This window comes from Leptodactylus fuscus, chromosome 4 (assembly GCF_031893055.1).
Source record: "Leptodactylus fuscus isolate aLepFus1 chromosome 4, aLepFus1.hap2, whole genome shotgun sequence".
Classification (NCBI taxonomy): Eukaryota; Metazoa; Chordata; class Amphibia; order Anura; family Leptodactylidae; genus Leptodactylus; species Leptodactylus fuscus.
The window spans coordinates 136,828,178-136,847,853 of NC_134268.1; the positions used below are offsets into that span (position 1 = coordinate 136,828,178).

The window sequence follows — 19,676 nt, forward strand, 5'->3', positions numbered from 1 at the left end:
CGAATGGGTTTCGAACCCCATTATAGTCTATGGGGAACATAAACTCGTTAAGGGGGAAACCCAAATTCGTGTCTGGAGGGTCACCAAGTCCACTATGACACCCCAGGAAATGATACCAACACCCTGGAATGACACTGGGACAGCAGGGGAAGCATGTCTGGGGGCATAAAAGTCACTTTATTTCATGGAAATCCCTGTCAGTTTGCGATTTTCGCAAGCTAACTTTTCCCCATAGAAATGCATTGGCCAGTGCTGATTGGCCAGAGTACGGAACTCGACCAATCAGCGCTGGCTCTGCTGGAGGAGGCGGAGTCTAAGATAGCTCCACACCAGTCTCCATTCAGGTCCGACCTTAGACTCCGCCTCCTCCGGCAGAGCCAGCGCTGATTGGCCGAAGGCTGGCCAATGCATTCCTATGCGAATGCAGACTTAGCAGTGCTGAGTCAGTTTTGCTCAACTACACATCTGATGCACACTCGGCACTGCTACATCAGATGTAGCAATCTGATGTAGCAGAGCCGAGGGTGCACTAGAACCCCTGTGCAAACTCAGTTCACGCTAATAGAATGCATTGGCCAGCGCTGATTGGCCAATGCATTCTATTAGCCCGATGAAGTAGAGCTGAATGTGTGTGCTAAGCACACTCATTCAGCACTGCTTCATCACGCCAATACAATGCATTAGCCAGTGCTGATTGGCCAGAGTACGGAATTCGGCCAATCAGCGCTGGCCAATGCATTCTATTAGCCCGATGAAGTAGAGCTGAATGTGTGTGCTAAGCACACACATTCAGCACTGCTTCATCACGCAAATACAATGCATTAGCCAGTGCTGATTGGCCAGAGTACGGAATTCGGCCAATCAGCGCTGGCTCTGCTGGAGGAGGCGGAGTCTAAGGTCGGACCTGAATGGAGACTGGTGTGGAGCGATCTTAGACTCCGCCTCCTCCAGCAGAGCCAGCGCTGATTGGCCGAATTCCGTACTCTGGCCAATCAGCGCTGGCCAATGCATTCTATTAGCCCGATGAAGTAGAGCTGAATGTGTGTGCTAAGCACACACATTCAGCACTGCTTCATCACGCCAATACAATGCATTAGCCAGTGCTGATTGGCCAGAGTACGGAATTCGGCCAATCAGCGCTGGCTCTGCTGGAGGAGGCGGAGTCTAAGATCGCTCCACACCAGTCTCCATTCAGGTCCGACCTTAGACTCCGCCTCCTCCGGCAGAGCCAGCGCTGATTGGCCGAAGGCTGGCCAATGCATTCCTATGCGAATGCAGACTTAGCAGTGCTGAGTCAGTTTTGCTCAACTACACATCTGATGCACACTCGGCACTGCTACATCAGATGTAGCAATCTGATGTAGCAGAGCCGAGGGTGCACTAGAACCCCTGTGCAAACTCAGTTCACGCTAATAGAATGCATTGGCCAGCGCTGATTGGCCAATGCATTCTATTAGCCCGATGAAGTAGAGCTGAATGTGTGTGCTAAGCACACACATTCAGCACTGCTTCATCACGCCAATACAATGCATTAGCCAGTGCTGATTGGCCAGAGTACGGAATTCGGCCAATCAGCGCTGGCTCTGCTGGAGGAGGCGGAGTCTAAGGTCGGACCTGAATGGAGACTGGTGTGGAGCGATCTTAGACTCCGCCTCCTCCAGCAGAGCCAGCGCTGATTGGCCGAATTCCATACTCTGGCCAATCAGCGCTGGCCAATGCATTCTATTAGCTTGATGAAGCAGAGTGTGCACAAGGGTTCAAGCGCACCCTCGGCTCTGATGTAGCAGAGCTGAGGCTGCACAAGGGTTCAAGCGCACCCTCGGCTCTGATGTAGGAGAGCCGAGGGTGCACTTGAACCCTTGTGCACCCTCAGCTCTGCTACATCAGAGCCGAGGGTGCGCTTGAACCCTTGTGCACACTCTGCTTCATCAAGCTAATAGAATGCATTGGCCAGCGCTGATTGGCCAATGTATTCTATTAGCCTGATGAAGTAGAGCTGAATGTGTGTGCTAAGCACACACATTCAGCTCTACTTCATCGGGCTAATAGAATGCATTGGCCAGCGCTGATTGGCCAGAGTACGGAACTCGACCAATCAGCGCTGGCTCTGCTGGAGGAGGCGGAGTCTAAGATCGCTCCACACCAGTCTCCATTCAGGTCCGACATTAGACTCCGCCTCCTCCAGCAGAGCCAGCGCTGATTGACCGAATTCCGTACTCTGGCCAATCAGCACTGGCTAATGCATTGTATTGGCGTGATGAAGCAGTGCTGAATGTGTGTGCTTAGCACACACATTCAGCTCTACTTCATCGGGCTAATAGAATGCATTGGCCAATCAGCGCTGGCCAATGCATTCTATTAGCGTGAACTGAGTTTGCACAGGGGTTCTAGTGCACCCTCGGCTCTGCTACATCAGATTGCTACATCTGATGTAGCAGTGCCGAGTGTGCATCAGATGTGTAGTTGAGCAAAACTGACTCAGCACTGCTAAGTCTGCATTCGCATAGGAATGCATTGGCCAGCCTTCGGCCAATCAGCGCTGGCTCTGCCGGAGGAGGCGGAGTCTAAGGTCGGACCTGAATGGAGACTGGTGTGGAGCGATCTTAGACTCCGCCTCCTCCAGCAGAGCCAGCGCTGATTGGTCGAGTTCCGTACTCTGGCCAATCAGCGCTGGCCAATGCATTCTATTAGCCCGATGAAGTAGAGCTGAATGTGTGTGCTTAGCACACACATTCAGCTCTACTTCATCAGGCTAATAGAATACATTGGCCAATCAGCGCTGGCCAATGCATTCTATTAGCTTGATGAAGCAGAGTGTGCACAAGGGTTCAAGCGCACCCTCGGCTCTGATGTAGCAGAGCTGAGGGTGCACAAGGGTTCAAGTGCACCCTCGGCTCTCCTACATCAGAGCCGAGGGTGCGCTTGAACCCTTGTGCACACTCTGCTTCATCAAGCTAATAGAATGCATTGGCCAGCACTGATTGGCCAGAGTACGGAATTCGGCCAATCAGCGCTGGCCAATGCATCCCTATGGGAAAAAGTTTATCTCACAAAAATCACAATTACACACCCGATAGAGCCCCAAAAAGTTATTTTTAATAACATTCCCTCCTAAATAAAGGTTATCCCTAGCTATCCCTGCCTGTACAGCTATCCCTGTCTCATAGTCACAAAGTTCACATTCTCATATGACCCGGATTTGAAATCCACTATTCGTCTAAAATGGAGGTCACCTGATTTCGGCAGCCAATGACTTTTTCCAATTTTTTTCAATGCCCCCGGTGTCGTAGTTCCTGTCCCACCTCCCCTGCGCTGTTATTGGTGCAAAAAAGGCGCCAGGGAAGGTGGGAGGGGAATCGAATTTTGGCGCACTTTACCACGTGGTGTTCGATTCGATTCGAACATGGCGAACACCCTGATATCCGATCGAACATGTGTTCGATAGAACACTGTTCGCTCATCTCTACTAGCGAACAGTGTTCACAAGCAATGATTTATGGACGTGATGCAGTGATATAGGTTACCAACTCATGAACAGTTTTTAATGCAGTGCCATCTGAAGGCTTGCAATATAAAACCAGTGGAAACCCGACGAACACCTAGCAGACCTCATTATAGTCTATTGGGTCCAGAAGTGTCTGTGGGTAACTGCTTTTTTTTTTAGTAGACAGGGTCTCTGCCTTTGGGTCCCCATGCAAATCCGAACAACAGAAATATGAATGCTAGTGTGAACCTAGTGTAATGTGAATAAAATATGCTTATATGAGGTTTCCAAATTATTACATTCTTGTTTTCTTTACATTTTACATAGCATCCCAAGATTTTTGTAATTGGTATTGCATAAGTGGCAACTTCTGGGCGATTGTTCATGCAGTTAAAAATAAACAGCAGCTCAAATCTTGCAAGATCATGCTTTGGCTCCAGTTCAGGGAGTCCCTTTGCATGGATAATATTTTCCCATGCCCTGTTCTCCTGGTGACCCAGGAGAAGCCTCGAAAATTGAATTGAAAATTGAATTGAAAATTGAATCTGGGCCTGAGAATGCAAGGGCAGAAATGCTATATGTGAGGTCAGTAGTAGAAGTCTCAACCAATGTGACCTGGGTAGACAGTTGTTCAGTCTCACCGGGAAGAGTCCACTGTTTGTTCTTGGGCCTGTTCCAGACTGTGCTATGGAGTCCAGGTCACATTTAGATGGCAGGGTCTTTATTATGTATCTCAGAAACTGCAGCTCAGAGACCAGTGATGGTGAAGTAGTCCCCATGATGGGTCACAAGGAGCTGGAGTCTGACTAGGTATGATTGCACATAATATTCCATGCTAACTCAATGGTATATAACAAATAATTCAGTACCTGGTACACAGTTAGGATCTAGATGTGCATATAGGGATGAATGGTTAGGGCTACTTCACATGGAGCAAAATGGCACGGATTTTGACGCGGAATCCGCCTCAAAATCCACCTCCTCACAATAGAGTCCTATATAAGCCGCGTTCTTTTTTCCACTAGACCTTTCTTCAGGCAGATTCCGCCTGCAAAAACCAACGGGAGTCAATGGGAGGCGAAAAAACTGCCTGTCAAAAAAAGCTTCAAAAAAACATTTCCTAATTCCTGAAGTGGATTTTTTCCTGACAAATTCCTCGACAACCTAACTACATGTGAACTAGCCCTTAAAATTCAAAGGGATAAACTGCATTATGTGTGTCTGTTCTCCTTTATTTACAAAGAATACAAAAATTCTATTCATTAATGTAAAGAGAAAATTGAAGTAATTTTAATATGTTAAATAGATTTAAAGAATAAATTGTAGCACCAAAAAATACATTTTTGTTGCATGACCCAATTAGACAGAAAATACAAAAAATTGATGTATACTTAGTAAGAAAAGAAATGCTATATATATACTATAGTTGAAGGCTGATTTTTTTTCTTTTTACTTTTAATCAATTCTAATTAGCTTGACTAGCAGAAATGTGGCCCTTTACATGCAACCATTGTTTTGTAAACACTAATTAAAAACAGATAGATTTGAATATTTGTTTAGTTAACGTTATTCTTGAGTCTGGTTATAAATGATCTAATTAGCTGTAAGATCCATGGAACTTTCATGTATCTTCATTAATACTTTCTCAGGCAATTCAAAAGAGAAAAAAATGTTCTTTAACTTTCAAGTAATCTGTATTTCTAGAGATTTTTTTTTTACATTTAGTACCATAGTCCTCCACTCTATTCTATAACTGTTTAATTTACAATCTGTTCTACAGCATTCAGGTTTGACAAAGAGTAATAAAATTAAAGACACGGTACATTATACAAAAGTATTGCGACAACTACAGAAGCTTTTCAGAAATCCCTTTTTGAGTTCCTGAGTCTCTGCTACATACTATCTTGTACGTGCTACAATTACTATGAGACAGCAGGGAGCAGAGAGTCAGGTACTCTGAGCATCATAGATAACGAAATCTGACTCAGGCATGGACTGAGCCTTGTGTCTGACACTTAGTGTGAAACCAGACTAAATCTGTAGATATTAATATGTAGTTCCAACTCCCCCCACAGCAGCCTAGGAAGGCTTTCTACAAGATATTAGAGTGTGTCTGGCGGAATATATATACCCATTCATTCAGAAGACCATTTGTAATTCAGACACTGATGTCGGGTGGGAGGTTATGGTTAGCAATTTCTATTCTAATACATAATCTGAATTCTGTGCACTGTCACTTTTCCCGGTATGTACCCAGGTGGTGGAGATATTAATGGCACCGATTTCTCCCCACTGTCAGAATAGTATTCCTCAAAGTCTAGTGACATGAAAGGTCCTCTTTAAGACACGTTAAAGTTACAATTTCTTGTGCAAGTTGGGATTTTTTTTCCTTTATTTTGTCCTTGCCACTATTCTATCAGATTTCTGATCATTTACATCAGTTTACTGGCATAAATGATGGCTTAAATCTACTGCAGCTATGTTTGTAAAGACAGATTGCATGGCTATGTGATGAATTTTATATACCTGTGGCAGTGGGATTGAGTGAAACACCTGAATTCAATGATTCAGTTGAGTCGCAATATTTTTGTTCATATGGTGTATGCTTTCAATGTGTATAAATTTCTACAAATGTTCAATATACCAGAACATAAACACTATTCATACACTTAATAAAAAAAAGTAATTTGGAGATTGGACCATTGGAATTGTTGAATTTCTAGATCATTATAATTACTACATGTTACTGGTATAATCATCTTAAGAAGCAGCTTCATGTTGACATAAATAACACTATGTAACAATTTTTTAATTTTGTTTTGTCTTTGTTTTAATAATGTTATTTTCTGATTATTTAGATCTGAAAAGAATATTAAACGCTAATTTCAACTCATAAACTTTGCTTTTGGCACCAGGACATCGATATTTTAAAATAATATATTTTAATTAACAAGCCTATCCTATTTCTAGATATTGGTGAAATATTCTAGACTGTTCTGAAAAATTCTAATGTCTACATCATTCTAGCCATGTCTAGACGTTGATAGAATATTCTAGACGTCTGCCTGTTTACTATATAAGCATGTCTGGTGGACAGTAGTACTTATTGTAATTGCAGTTATAGTGTGATAGTGGATAGTAATATAGTGTGAGAGCAAGTGCAGCAACTGAATAGCACTGAGAAATATAGTGTGTAGTTAGATGCAGAGATGGCATCAAGAGGCTGTAAGCATTCTGCTGATTCGTTTTGCTACATATGTGGCGAATTCATCAAGATGCGAGCCAAGAAATATTCAATGAGAACATCGATCAGGATGTGTGAAGCCTATAAGGTATACTTCAGAGTACAGGTCGGGGACCAGGACAAACCCTGGGCACCTCACTACAGTTGTGAAAACTGCAAAAGAACACTTGAGGGATGGTTCCGAGGGGAAAGAAGAGCCACTATGTTTGCTATTCCAAGAATTTGGCGAGAGCATGGTTGATCGTTTCAAACATCGAAGTGGCAAGAATGCTCCTCCAGTGGCGTATCCTGATATCCCATCATCAATTGCTCCAGTACCACACGGCTCCCTATACCTGCATCTCCTGAAAGAAATCAGCCATCATCTGAAGAAAGTGGCACATCAGATAGTGCGCAAGTACCACAAAATGGGCTGCAGGATGTCTCTTAAAGTTCATATTCTTGATGCCCACCTCGACAAGTTTAAGGAGAATATGGGGGTATTCTCCGAGGAGCAAGGAGAAACGCTTTCATCAAGATATACTGGATTCTGAACGTCGCTACCAAGGACAGTACAATGAAAACATGATGGAAGATTACATTTGGGGACTTTTTTGAAAAAGTGACACAGTATAATCGTAAATCTAGAAAGCACATATACTTTTAAGTTTAATATCTCGACTCTTAAGCGGCATTCACACTGCTGCTGATGTCCATCCCAGGGAGTCTGTAGTAAACCCCAAAGAAACTGGACAGCAGACGGCTTGCGAGCGGTCAGCTTTAGTTTTTAAAGGTGACCGCCCGTGAGCGTTTTCAGCCTCTCCGCGTGTTGTCCGTTTTTCTGCGAAAAAAAAATGGACAGCAGGCAGAGAGGCTGAAAACGGTCACCTTTGAAAACCCATTCAAATAAATGGATTTTAAAGCTGACTGCTCACAAGCCATCTGTGGCAGTGTGAACGCCCCCTTACAGTACTGTATAATGACATTATTTTTCTATGACATTTTGTTATTGTATATGAAGCTAGACAGCTGAATATAGTCGACATTTTTATTGTTTTTGATGCCCTGGTCATAAAAACAAAGTTGATTATTAATAATTAGTATTTTCTGTAATGCCAACCTATGCACTGTTAGGAAATAACATTTGATGAACAAGGACAAAAACCTCTATTATATAGTGTAATGATAATCTGAATCATTTACGTTCTTCTAGACAATATTTATAATACTAGAGAGTCAGGCACATTCATTCAAGTGATACTTCAAATAAAAGAAGTGTACATAGAGAGAACTACAAAAAAAATACAAGAAAAGAAAAGTCATGGGCAACAGATTATTCTTAGGAAATGGAAAAGGAGAAAGAATTCAAGCTGAGGCCAGCATGGTGGACTGACAAGAGAACAGTATTGGGGAAGTAAAACACAAATAGTTACCATAACTGAGCAAACAGAAGAGTCTGAACAACAATACAAGTTGAAACTACAAAGCTTAGAAAATGTGTATTACAGCTTCTACTTGTGCAGACTGTATCACATTAAGTCCGGGGCCCCATGGGCTGGAAATGACGTGATTTGCCCATGGTGGAAATGCTGCAGGAAAAATGGTGGTGTTTTACAGTATCTGCAAAGTGGATGAAACGCAGCATATCCCACTTTGCGTTTCAAACCGCAGTGTGGACATGCTACAATTTCCAAAACTTGTGCGGTTTTGGAAATCGCAGCATGTCAATTATATCTACGGAAACGGCGGCGGCTTGCCCGTAGATATAATGGTAACAGAAAGTTCGCAGCGTAAAACTCTGTGAACTTTCTGTTCAAAGTGCTGCAGGAAAAACCGCGATGCAACAGAAGACTATAGAAGAATGTAATGGTGGACCAGGCCACAAGACACGTCTGGCTGTTGTGATGGAAGTGGTGGCAACATAAGTAGCAATGTGACTGGGACTAATATGATGGACTAGGCCCTAGGACATGTCTGACTGAGTGGTGGTAGTGGTGGTAGGCACTAGGCAGCTGTGATAATATGTCTGGCAGTGCAGCAGGGCATAATGTGATTGACCAGGCCGCAGGACATGTATAAGTAGTTGCAGTGGTGGTAAGCACTAGGCATCTGTGGAAACAAGTGTGGCAGCTTTCTATTTTAATGAGTGTCGAAGGTATTTGATGGGGTTGAGACAATTGTGGCACTGGCAGAGAAAGCAGAGTGCTGGCTAAGTGATGAGGACTAGGAGCGGGCAGAGGCCACCTGGGTATGTGTGCAACTAACAGTTGCAGTGGTCTCCCTAAATGCTGCGGCAAGCTGGTTATAAAGCCTATCATGATAATATTATCATTTTTCTTCCCTTTGGAAAGCAGAGAAGAGTTCCTCCTTTTTGTCTAAGACCACTGCTATTCAGTACTCATCCCGTTGCTTGATGCTAATAATACTCTTGTTTCTGTGTAAGCAGTAGAGCATACAGCCTGCCATGCTTTCCAGCATATGTGCGCACTCAGGGAACTGCTATGGTTGGTGTTCTTGGCCAGCGTGTTCGTTGTCATCATCTTCTTCTTATAACAGATAAGGGTCAGCCTCCTCCTCTGGCTGTACCTGTTTGAATGTTTCCTGTAAGATATACAATAGAGCAGGGATAGCCATAATTCGGCACTCCAGGTGTTGCAAAACTACAACTCCCAGCATGCATACTTGCTCTGCTGTTATTGAAATGCTGTTCTCCCATGGAATTGAATGGAGTATGTTGGGAGTTGTAGTTTCAAAGGAGCTGGAGTGCCGACGGATCAAATCGCTGATGCTACAGTCATTCCTGCTTACAAATTTTGTGACTGCTTCAGAAGGTTTGAGAAGCCATAACAGTTCCCTCTTAAGTTCCGCTGATGTATCTTGAAGTAATGCATTGCCCCTGCATTCTGCTGTATGCAATAATTGTTCACCTCATTCTGCAGCTCAAGCGTGATGCTCCAGCATGTTTAGGCTAAGGCACATCATTGCGTAAAAGTTGCTTTTTCGTTTCAGACTTTTTTGAGCCAACAACAGAAGTAGCTATAAAAGGAAAAGGAAGGAATTAAGGAAGCACTTATACGTTTCTGTTCTGCTCAATCCACTCCAAATCTGCAACAAAAATAGCTGCTTTTCTGCAACATAGGGCCTTAGCCTTAAAGTATAGTTCCACCAAGTTGAACATGGCAAATAAAGCCGTGCATAGGCAGACCATTTTGTTTTGTTTGGCAAATCGAGCAGGGATTTTTTTTGCAACATAAAAACAGCTAAAATGCACAAAGATTTTTCTGGCCATGAGGAACACCTTTTTTTAAAGGGGCTCTATCATTGGGAAAAGTCATTTTTAGCTAAGCACATACTTGCATATCCTTTAGAAAGGCTCCACACATACCTTTTGTATGTAAATTGCCTCAGTAATTTTTGAATGAGCTTGTTTTTATTCATATGCTAATTAGCCTCCAGCAAGCACCAGAAGTGTCTGCGAGCACAGTCTGCTATTCTCTATGTGTGTGAGAGCAGATAGGCTGCTGCTGATGACTCATCTCTCTGATATCACACACATACAGTAGAGAATAGCAGACAGTGCTCACAGACACTTCCGGTGTACGATGGAGGCTAATGTGAATAAAAATGGGCTCATTCAAAAACTACTGAGGCAATTTACATACAAAAGGTATGTGTGGAATAGCCTTTCTAAAGGCTTTGCAAGTATGTACTTAGTTATGAATGACTTTTCCCAATGATAGGGCCCCTTTAAGACTATACAGGTTAATAAAGCATTGCACCACAGATTAATGACATGCGCTATACTGTGGCAATGTGTTATTTATCCTAACTGCAGCACAGCAACAATATTGGTACCATTATCACTGGCAACGCTGATCAGCTAGAATTGGTGAGCATCCACCAAGCAGGATACTTGCTAAAGGATACATCAAAGCAGTTCCTCCACTGTATGGATCCAATGATCCAGAATCATTAATTGAAAAGCAGCATGGCAGCACTTCACCTTACACCCATGAAACAAGGGTGTAGGAGGAGGAAGAGGAGTGGAAGCATCAGCTTACCCTGGTGAAGATGGTGGTGAGAAATGGTCCAAAATGTGGATGGGCCCTGCATGGTGTTGGAACTGGACCTGGACAATCAGGGTGGAAGTAACACTTGGCCTTTCTGCGTTTCTGAATTGTGGCCACTGCCGCTAAAAACATTTACCGAGTGGTCCATGAAAACCATTTATTGTCTTTGTCAATAATTGCTGCTCCATGTATTGATGGTGATGTGTAAGCAAATCTTCCCCAGATTGACATATCCAAAGAAAGGCCCACGTTCTCTGACACATGGAGATGTAAAGCAGGGACAGCTTTCCTAGAAACATAATGATAGCTAGGTATCTTTCATAAAGGTTGAGTGCATGCCATTAGGTGGCAAAACGCATTGGAATCCAGTAAGTGGTACAGCAGCGACTGCACAGCCAACAGCTTGGCCATGCAAGAGTTAAGTTGAACAATTGTCAGATGACTCAGTACATATTACTGTCTCCTGGCCACACATTCTGTTATGGCATGGAAGAGAAGAAACAGATGGTGATAATGCTGTTAATGATGAACATGTGTTACATGTAGATGTGGCCTGCCTACAAGGAAGATCACAAGGAGAAAAAGGACAACCCTGCTCACTTCCCCTGCTAGTGCCACTGTTAACTCTATTTTATTTTTTTTTTATGTCTGTCCTACAATTGTTCCAGTTACAGCTACTTTTACACTTGTTACTATCACTACTGCCACTACCGTCTTTATCTGATGTCACCTTGTTATCCTGACCCGGTTGCTTGGTCCTAACTACAAGAATCATTATTGGCAATGGCATCATATTACCTGCATTTTTTTAACACATCAACATGGCCATGCACTCCCTTAGAATTTCAATATATCTGTTTAGTTTCCCTACCAGAATGACTACCAGTATTAGCACCACACCACCTCCACCACCAACAATCATCATACCTTCTATGCTTGCACACAGCACTGACTAGTGAGGAGACAGCAATATGTGCCCAGCCATTCAGTTCTGCAACTTAACTGGCTAAATTTCTGGTATTGCAGTTGCTGCCTTACTACTTAGTGAATTCCACTGTGTTTTGGCAACTAAAAGCATGCACTCAATCTCAATAGAGAATACCTAGCAACCTGGGTGCAAATAGCCACCACTATTTCATTAGGATCTGCATTATATTGCCATGTGTCAGGAAATGTGGGCTTTTTCCTGGATATGTAAATCTAGGGAAAGTGCATGCCACCATCAACACATTGTCCTTCTCCATAATTGCTGCTCAATTCATGGATTTCACAGCTCATTGAGTCAGTGTTTTGAGTGGCAGTAGCCAAAGTACAGCTATACAACAAGGCAAGGCAAAGTTCCTAATCGCTTGTGGCAGCACAGTTGCAACACCATGGGGCCCATAGGGCCCATCCACCTCCACTTCAGTTACCGTCTTCACTAGGGCAAGCTGTTGCTTCCAATTCTCCTCCTCCTTCCCCCTCATTTCATGGGTATAAGGTGAAGTATGGCCACGTGGTTTTACAATTACTGAACCTGGATCACAGAAGCCACACAGCAGAGAAGCTGCTTATCCCACTGGATGGCTCCTTGCCAACTACAATTGGACAGGGTTGCCAACAACAATGGCAACAGTATTGTTGCTGCACTGCAGTTGTGGTTGAAAAACACATTGTCCCTGAGTGGTGCATGTGCTGAACCTAGTGGTACGTTACTATATTAACCTGTATAATGTCTTAAAGAGAGGTGCTCCTCAATGTTAGAAAAAGTCTCTCAGAGTCTTTCAGACCCCCGAGTATAATGATTTGAGGCCCAGGGGAGGTAAGGGAACATAAAAAACACTGTTACTTACCTCTCTGGGGTCCAGGCAGGTTTTGGGCCTACTTGTGTGACGTTCCTGGTGTCACATGACCTGGACCTGCGTCCTGGATCATGTGATGTCCCGGACATCATTGTAGATGGCTGACACCACCAAGGAGTGCAGCGGAGCCAGGGATAGGTAAGTAACAGTGCTTTTTTTAGGTTGGTATCCCCCCTCGGTCTCCGATTATTATACTCTGGTGTCTAAAAACCCCCCAGAGTATAATAATTGTTCATGGGTGTCCACAGTTGGGCATATTACTGTGTGAAGGGGCCACTGTAGGGCATAATAGTGCATGCAGGGGCCACTATGGGGCATAATAGTGTACACACGAATGGAATATGGGGGGGGTTTGGTTGGGGTCTTCGTCTGTGGTTGGGGGGGTGCTCCATGTCAAAAGTTTGTTTCTACCATTAGAATCCCTTTTTGAACTAAGACCATGTTGGAATAGCCTTAAAGGGACTCTATCACTGGGAAAAGTCATTTTTATCTAATCACATCCTTGCATAGGCTTTAGAAATGCTACTTCACACCTACCTTTAGTATGTAAATTGCCTCAGTGGTTTCTGAATAAGTCTGTTTTTATCCATATGCTAATGAGCTTTCAGCTAGTAGAGGAAGTTCCCAGCAGCCTCCTCTCTCCTATTATCTCCTATGTGTGTGAGGCAAACAGGAAGCTGAGTCATCAGCAGCAGCAGTCTCCCATAGGAAACAACAGGAGAGGAGTGCACAATGTATCGTGCACCAATCTAATTAGCATATGAATAAAAACGGACTTATTCAGAAACCACTGAGGAAATCTATATACTAAAGGTAAGTGTGAAGTAGCATTTCTAAAGGCTATGCAAGGATGTGATTAGTTAAAAATGACTTTTCCAAGTGATAGAGCCCCTTTAAGAAAAGATATTCCTCTCCTACCTTTATTATTCTGATCTGCGCCACCATTCCAGTGTTATTTCGTTTTTTCACCATATGCAAAGGAGTCTTCAGAAAGAACAGGGGACGTTCCCCTTTGCTCAAAAAGCAGAGTGGGCATCCCCGTGCTATTCGTAGACTCTCCAGTGGCGCCTTCATCTTCTTCTCCCGACCGCCTCCTTCTCCTGCTTTTTGAGCAAAGGGAAACATCTCCTGTTCTTTCTGAAGACTCATTTGCATATGCCAAAAAACGAAATAATATCAGAACAGCAGAACGGAACAGAATAATAAAAGTAGGATAGGAACAGCCTTTCTTAAGGCTATTCTGACAAGGTCTTGGTTCAAAAAGGCATTCTAATGATAGAATCCCTTTAACATTAAAAGAAGCATGATTTTAAGACATATCTGCTTAAGCGCTTGAGTGCTAAATCAATACATACCCAAAAAGTATTAACACAATGATAGAATCATTAACACATTCATACACATTAATAAAGGTACATGGTCCAGCTATATATTATTATATGATTATTTGTAGTAACAATTGACAAGTTGAGAAATTTACCATGTGATGTTATTTTTGTCTATATAATCATTTACTGTTAAGTAATTAGCACAATCTATGAAAAATGTGCATACACCATTAACACATTTGTATCACAACATCAAGATCTATGAATGAATAATTGGCTAGAATGTAAAAAGCATATCTGTAGAGCTACATCATTAGTTCCAATTAGTAGTATATATAAAATTATTTATCACATGGTTTCATTATGGATTCCTGAATCACATTTGGTACATTATGAGCTGGAGTATCCTAATTGTGTGAATAATGACTCAGTAAAAGAACTAATAGACATTTCTAGCTGCTTGAAGTTTCCAACAAAGTTTTTTGTTTACCAAAATCAGTCCAGAGTAAGGCAAAGGCCCCACATTGTGGAAACGCAACTTTTTTTTGTTGCAGAGTTTGCTGCGGTTTTTTGAGCCAAAGCCAGTATTGGATTGAGCAGAAGGGAGAAGTACAAAACCACCTATATATTTCCCATTCCTTTTGTACCAACTCTTGACTTTGGCTCAAAAAAAAACAAACAAAAAAAAAACCAAACTGCAAAATCTGCCATAAAAACACAGTGAGTGGGGCCTTTGCCTAATAATGGATTCGTGCTGACATATCATTTATACTGTAAAACTAGCAAAGAAAAAGTGCATCCTAAATTATCAATTCGATCAAGAGAAATAATTCAGGGGGTGCTATACTGAGAAGTTGTTTCCTATGTGTAATTTTGTTAAATTATATATTTCATGTAACACTGTAAGCTTATATGCAATTTGTAATCTTATTAAATATCTTTGGTTGTAGAAAGTAGGCAAATGACCTATTTGCACGCTGGGCCTCCTCCTATTATACTATATACCAGGTCTGGGGGACCCCAGACTTCAATAGTACCACATTTGTTTCTATCTTAACAAGTCTGGTCCAAAAAGAGAGCAAATGTTTAATGGCTTCCCCATCTCTAGTCACAAATACTGGTTTCTTATTATCCTTATCCTGCAGTCTAGGTGTTGCCCTTATTGTGGCTTCTTGCTTACAATATGATCAGCTCTCTGGTGTGATCAGACCCTGGTGCTGCACCCCAATAAGTGAATGCGGTGCAAAAGATCATAACATGAACTGTCATTACTTTGTTTTTCATCTTAACTCAATACGGTTTAAAAAACAACTGTGCTGCTGCCTGCTAGATCTTCTGACACTTCCTCTCCAATTCATTCTTCTTACGTGCACTTTTTATTACTGAAATATTAATAAAAACAGATTTCGAATTGAATACCCTTCTAATATACTTTACAGCATACTATTAACAACAACACAGATTTTCACCTTGTGTATGCGTTTCTTCGGAATACCTCTAAGTTTGCAATAAAAATAAAGATGCTCCCAGCCTGTCAGAAAGTTGTTCAGAGCGTCTTTCTGCGGACAGTATCCTATTGTGATATCTTCATTACTCATGGCAGAGAAAATTCTTACTTCATCCCTGTGTTAAAAGAAAGGTCAAATAAGTATGTTTTCATGTATAAACTTACACTTAATATCAATGTGCTGTTTTTTCATGATTTTTAAACTGGCAGAGTAGACAGGGAACAGCTAGACTGTGCTATATCCATTAGCAGTGATGAATATGATATACACCATGTACATAAGCAATTCCCTTTCCAACGCATTAGTGAGGAACAAATACAGATTCTAACTAACAAATGTGTAAAGGAAGTTCCCAACTTCAAAGTTATATAATCCTAAATTTTGGAACACAGCAAAAAGCATTCATGGGTCATTTACATATCTACTACTAAACCCCAATAGAGATTTAAAGCTGGTCTCAGACCTAAATAAATAGCCATGTATTCTTAAACATTCTTCATGGGCAATTGGCTGCCCTTCCATAATAACAAATACATAAGGATTAGAGATGAGCGAACACTAAAATGTTCGAGGTTCGAAATTCGATTCGAACAGCCGCTCACTGTTCGAGTGTTCGAATGGGTTTCGAACCCCATTATAGTCTATGGGGAACATAAACTCGTTAAGGGGGAAACCCAAATTCGTGTCTGGAGGGTCACCAAGTCCACTATGACACCCCAGGAAATGATACCAACACCCTGGAATGACACTGGGACAGCAGGGGAAGCATGTCTGGGGGCATAAAAGTCACTTTATTTCATGGAAATCCCTGTCAGTTTGCGATTTTCGCAAGCTAACTTTTCCCCATAGAAATGCATTGGCCAGTGCTGATTGGCCAGAGTACGGAACTCGACCAATCAGCGCTGGCTCTGCTGGAGGAGGCGGAGTCTAAGATAGCTCCACACCAGTCTCCATTCAGGTCCGACCTTAGACTCCGCCTCCTCCGGCAGAGCCAGCGCTGATTGGCCGAAGGCTGGCCAATGCATTCCTATGCGAATGCAGACTTAGCAGTGCTGAGTCAGTTTTGCTCAACTACACATCTGATGCACACTCGGCACTGCTACATCAGATGTAGCAATCTGATGTAGCAGAGCCGAGGGTGCACTAGAACCCCTGTGCAAACTCAGTTCACGCTAATAGAATGCATTGGCCAGCGCTGATTGGCCAATGCATTCTATTAGCCCGATGAAGTAGAGCTGAATGTGTGTGCTAAGCACACACATTCAGCACTGCTTCATCAAGCCAATACAATGCATTAGCCAGTGCTGATTGGCCAGAGTACGGAATTCGGCCAATCAGCGCTGGCCAATGCATTCTATTAGCCCGATGAAGTAGAGCTGAATGTGTGTGCTAAGCACACACATTCAGCACTGCTTCATCAAGCCAATACAATGCATTAGCCAGTGCTGATTGGCCAGAGTACGGAATTCGGCCAATCAGCGCTGGCTCTGCTGGAGGAGGCGGAGTCTAAGATCGCTCCACACCAGTCTCCATTCAGGTCCGACCTTAGACTCCGCCTCCTCCGGCAGAGCCAGCGCTGATTGGCCGAAGGCTGGCCAATGCATTCCTATGCGAATGCAGACTTAGCAGTGCTGAGTCAGTTTTTCTCAACTACACATCTGATGCACACTCGGCACTGCTACATCAGATGTAGCAATCTGATGTAGCAGAGCCGAGGGTGCACTAGAACCCCTGTGCAAACTCAGTTCACGCTAATAGAATGCATTGGCCAGCGCTGATTGGCCAATGCATTCTATTAGCCCGATGAAGTAGAGCTGAATGTGTGTGCTAAGCACACACATTCAGCACTGCTTCATCAAGCCAATACAATGCATTAGCCAGTGCTGATTGGCCAGAGTACGGAATTCGGCCAATCAGCGCTGGCCAATGCATTCTATTAGCCCGATGAAGTAGAGCTGAATGTGTGTGCTAAGCACACACATTCAGCACTGCTTCATCAAGCCAATACAATGCATTAGCCAGTGCTGATTGGCCAGAGTACGGAATTCGGCCAATCAGCGCTGGCTCTGCTGGAGGAGGCGGAGTCTAAGGTCGGACCTGAATGGAGACTGGTGTGGAGCGATCTTAGACTCCGCCTCCTCCAGCAGAGCCAGCGCTGATTGGCCGAATTCCGTACTCTGGCCAATCAGCACTGGCTAATGCATTGTATTGGCGTGATGAAGCAGTGCTGAATGTGTGTGCTTAGCACACACATTCAGCTCTACTTCATCGGGCTAATAGAATGCATTGGCCAGCGCTGATTGGCCGAATTCCGTACTCTGGCCAATCAGTGCTGGCCAATGCATTCTATTAGCTTGATGAAGCAGAGTGTGCACAAGGGTTCAAGCGCACCCTCGGCTCTGATGTAGCAGAGCCGAGGCTGCACAAGGGTTCAAGCGCACCCTCGGCTCTGATGTAGGAGAGCCGAGGGTGCACTTGAACCCTTGTGCAGCCTCGGCTCTGCTACATCAGAGCCGAGGGTGCGCTTGAACCCTTGTGCACACTCTGCTTCATCAAGCTAATAGAATGCATTGGCCAGCGCTGATTGGCCAATGTATTCTATTAGCCTGATGAAGTAGAGCTGAATGTGTGTGCTAAGCACACACATTCAGCTCTACTTCATCGGGCTAATAGAATGCATTGGCCAGCGCTGATTGGCCAGAGTACGGAACTCGACCAATCAGCGCTGGCTCTGCTGGAGGAGGCGGAGTCTAAGATCGCTCCACACCAGTCTCCATTCAGGTCCGACCTTAGACTCCGCCTCCTCCAGCAGAGCCAGCGCTGATTGGCCGAATTCCGTACTCTGGCCAATCAGCACTGGCTAATGCATTGTATTGGCGTGATGAAGCAGTGCTGAATGTGTGTGCTTAGCACACACATTCAGCTCTACTTCATCGGGCTAATAGAATGCATTGGCCAATCAGCGCTGGCCAATGCATTCTATTAGCGTGAACTGAGTTTGCACAGGGGTTCTAGTGCACCCTCGGCTCTGCTACATCAGATTGCTACATCTGATGTAGCAGTGCCGAGTGTGCATCAGATGTGTAGTTGAGCAAAACTGACTCAGCACTGCTAAGTCTCTGCATTCGCATAGGAATGCATTGGCCAGCCTTCGGCCAATCAGCGCTGGCTCTGCCGGAGGAGGCGGAGTCTAAGGTCGGACCTGAATGGAGACTGGTGTGGAGCGATCTTAGACTCCGCCTCCTCCAGCAGAGCCAGCGCTGATCGGTCGAGTTCCGTACTCTGTCCAATCAGCGCTGGCCAATGCATTCTATTAGCCCGATGAAGTAGAGCTGAATGTGTGTGCTTAGCACACACATTCAGCGCTACTTCATCAGGCTAATAGAATACATTGGCCAATCAGCGCTGGCCAATGCATTCTATTAGCTTGATGAAGCAGAGTGTGCACAAGGGTTCAAGCGCACCCTCGGCTCTGATGTAGCAGAGCTGAGGGTGCACAAGGGTTCAAGTGCACCCTCGGCTCTCCTACATCAGAGCCGAGGGTGCGCTTGAACCCTTGTGCAGCCTCGGCTCTGCTACATCAGAGCCGAGGGTGCGCTTGAACCCTTGTGCACACTCTGCTTCATCAAGCTAATAGAATGCATTGGCCAGCACTGATTGGCCAGAGTACGGAATTCGGCCAATCAGCGCTGGCCAATGCATCCCTATGGGAAAAAGTTTATCTCACAAAAATCACAATTACACACCCGATAGAGCCCCAAAAAGTTATTTTTAATAACATTCCCCCCTAAATAAAGGTTATCCCTAGCTATCCCTGCCTGTACAGCTATCCCTGTCTCATAGTCACAAAGTTCACATTCTCATATGACCCGGATTTGAAATCCACTATTCGTCTAAAATGGAGGTCACCTGATTTCGGCAGCCAATGACTTTTTCCAATTTTTTTCAATGCCCCCAGTGTCGTAGTTCCTGTCCCACCTCCCCTGCGCTGTTATTGGTGCAAAAAAGGCGCCAGGGAAGGTGGGAGGGGAATCGAATTTTGGCGCACTTTACCACGTGGTGTTCGATTCGATTCGAACATGGCGAACACCCTGATATCCGATCGAACATGTGTTCGATAGAACACTGTTCGCTCATCTCTAATAAGGATATAGATTAAGATTAAAAGATTTTTTTCTAATAAAACATGTATGATTGCCCGGTTAGGGTATAACATGCTCTT

The 19,676-nt window shown here is 43.8% G+C and overlaps 1 protein-coding gene across 1 annotated transcript in view; it reads right to left on the minus strand.

Annotated features, from left to right (window-relative positions):
- The window catches only part of LOC142201092 (ATP-binding cassette sub-family A member 13-like), a 91,976-nt gene that overhangs the window by 59,891 nt on the left and 12,409 nt on the right, over positions 1 to 19,676 (minus strand). The window contains exon 7 of the mRNA XM_075271923.1: positions 15,416 to 15,569. Coding sequence (XP_075128024.1) covers positions 15,416 to 15,569 — 154 coding nt within the window. The remainder of the gene's footprint in view (positions 1 to 15,415; positions 15,570 to 19,676) is intronic.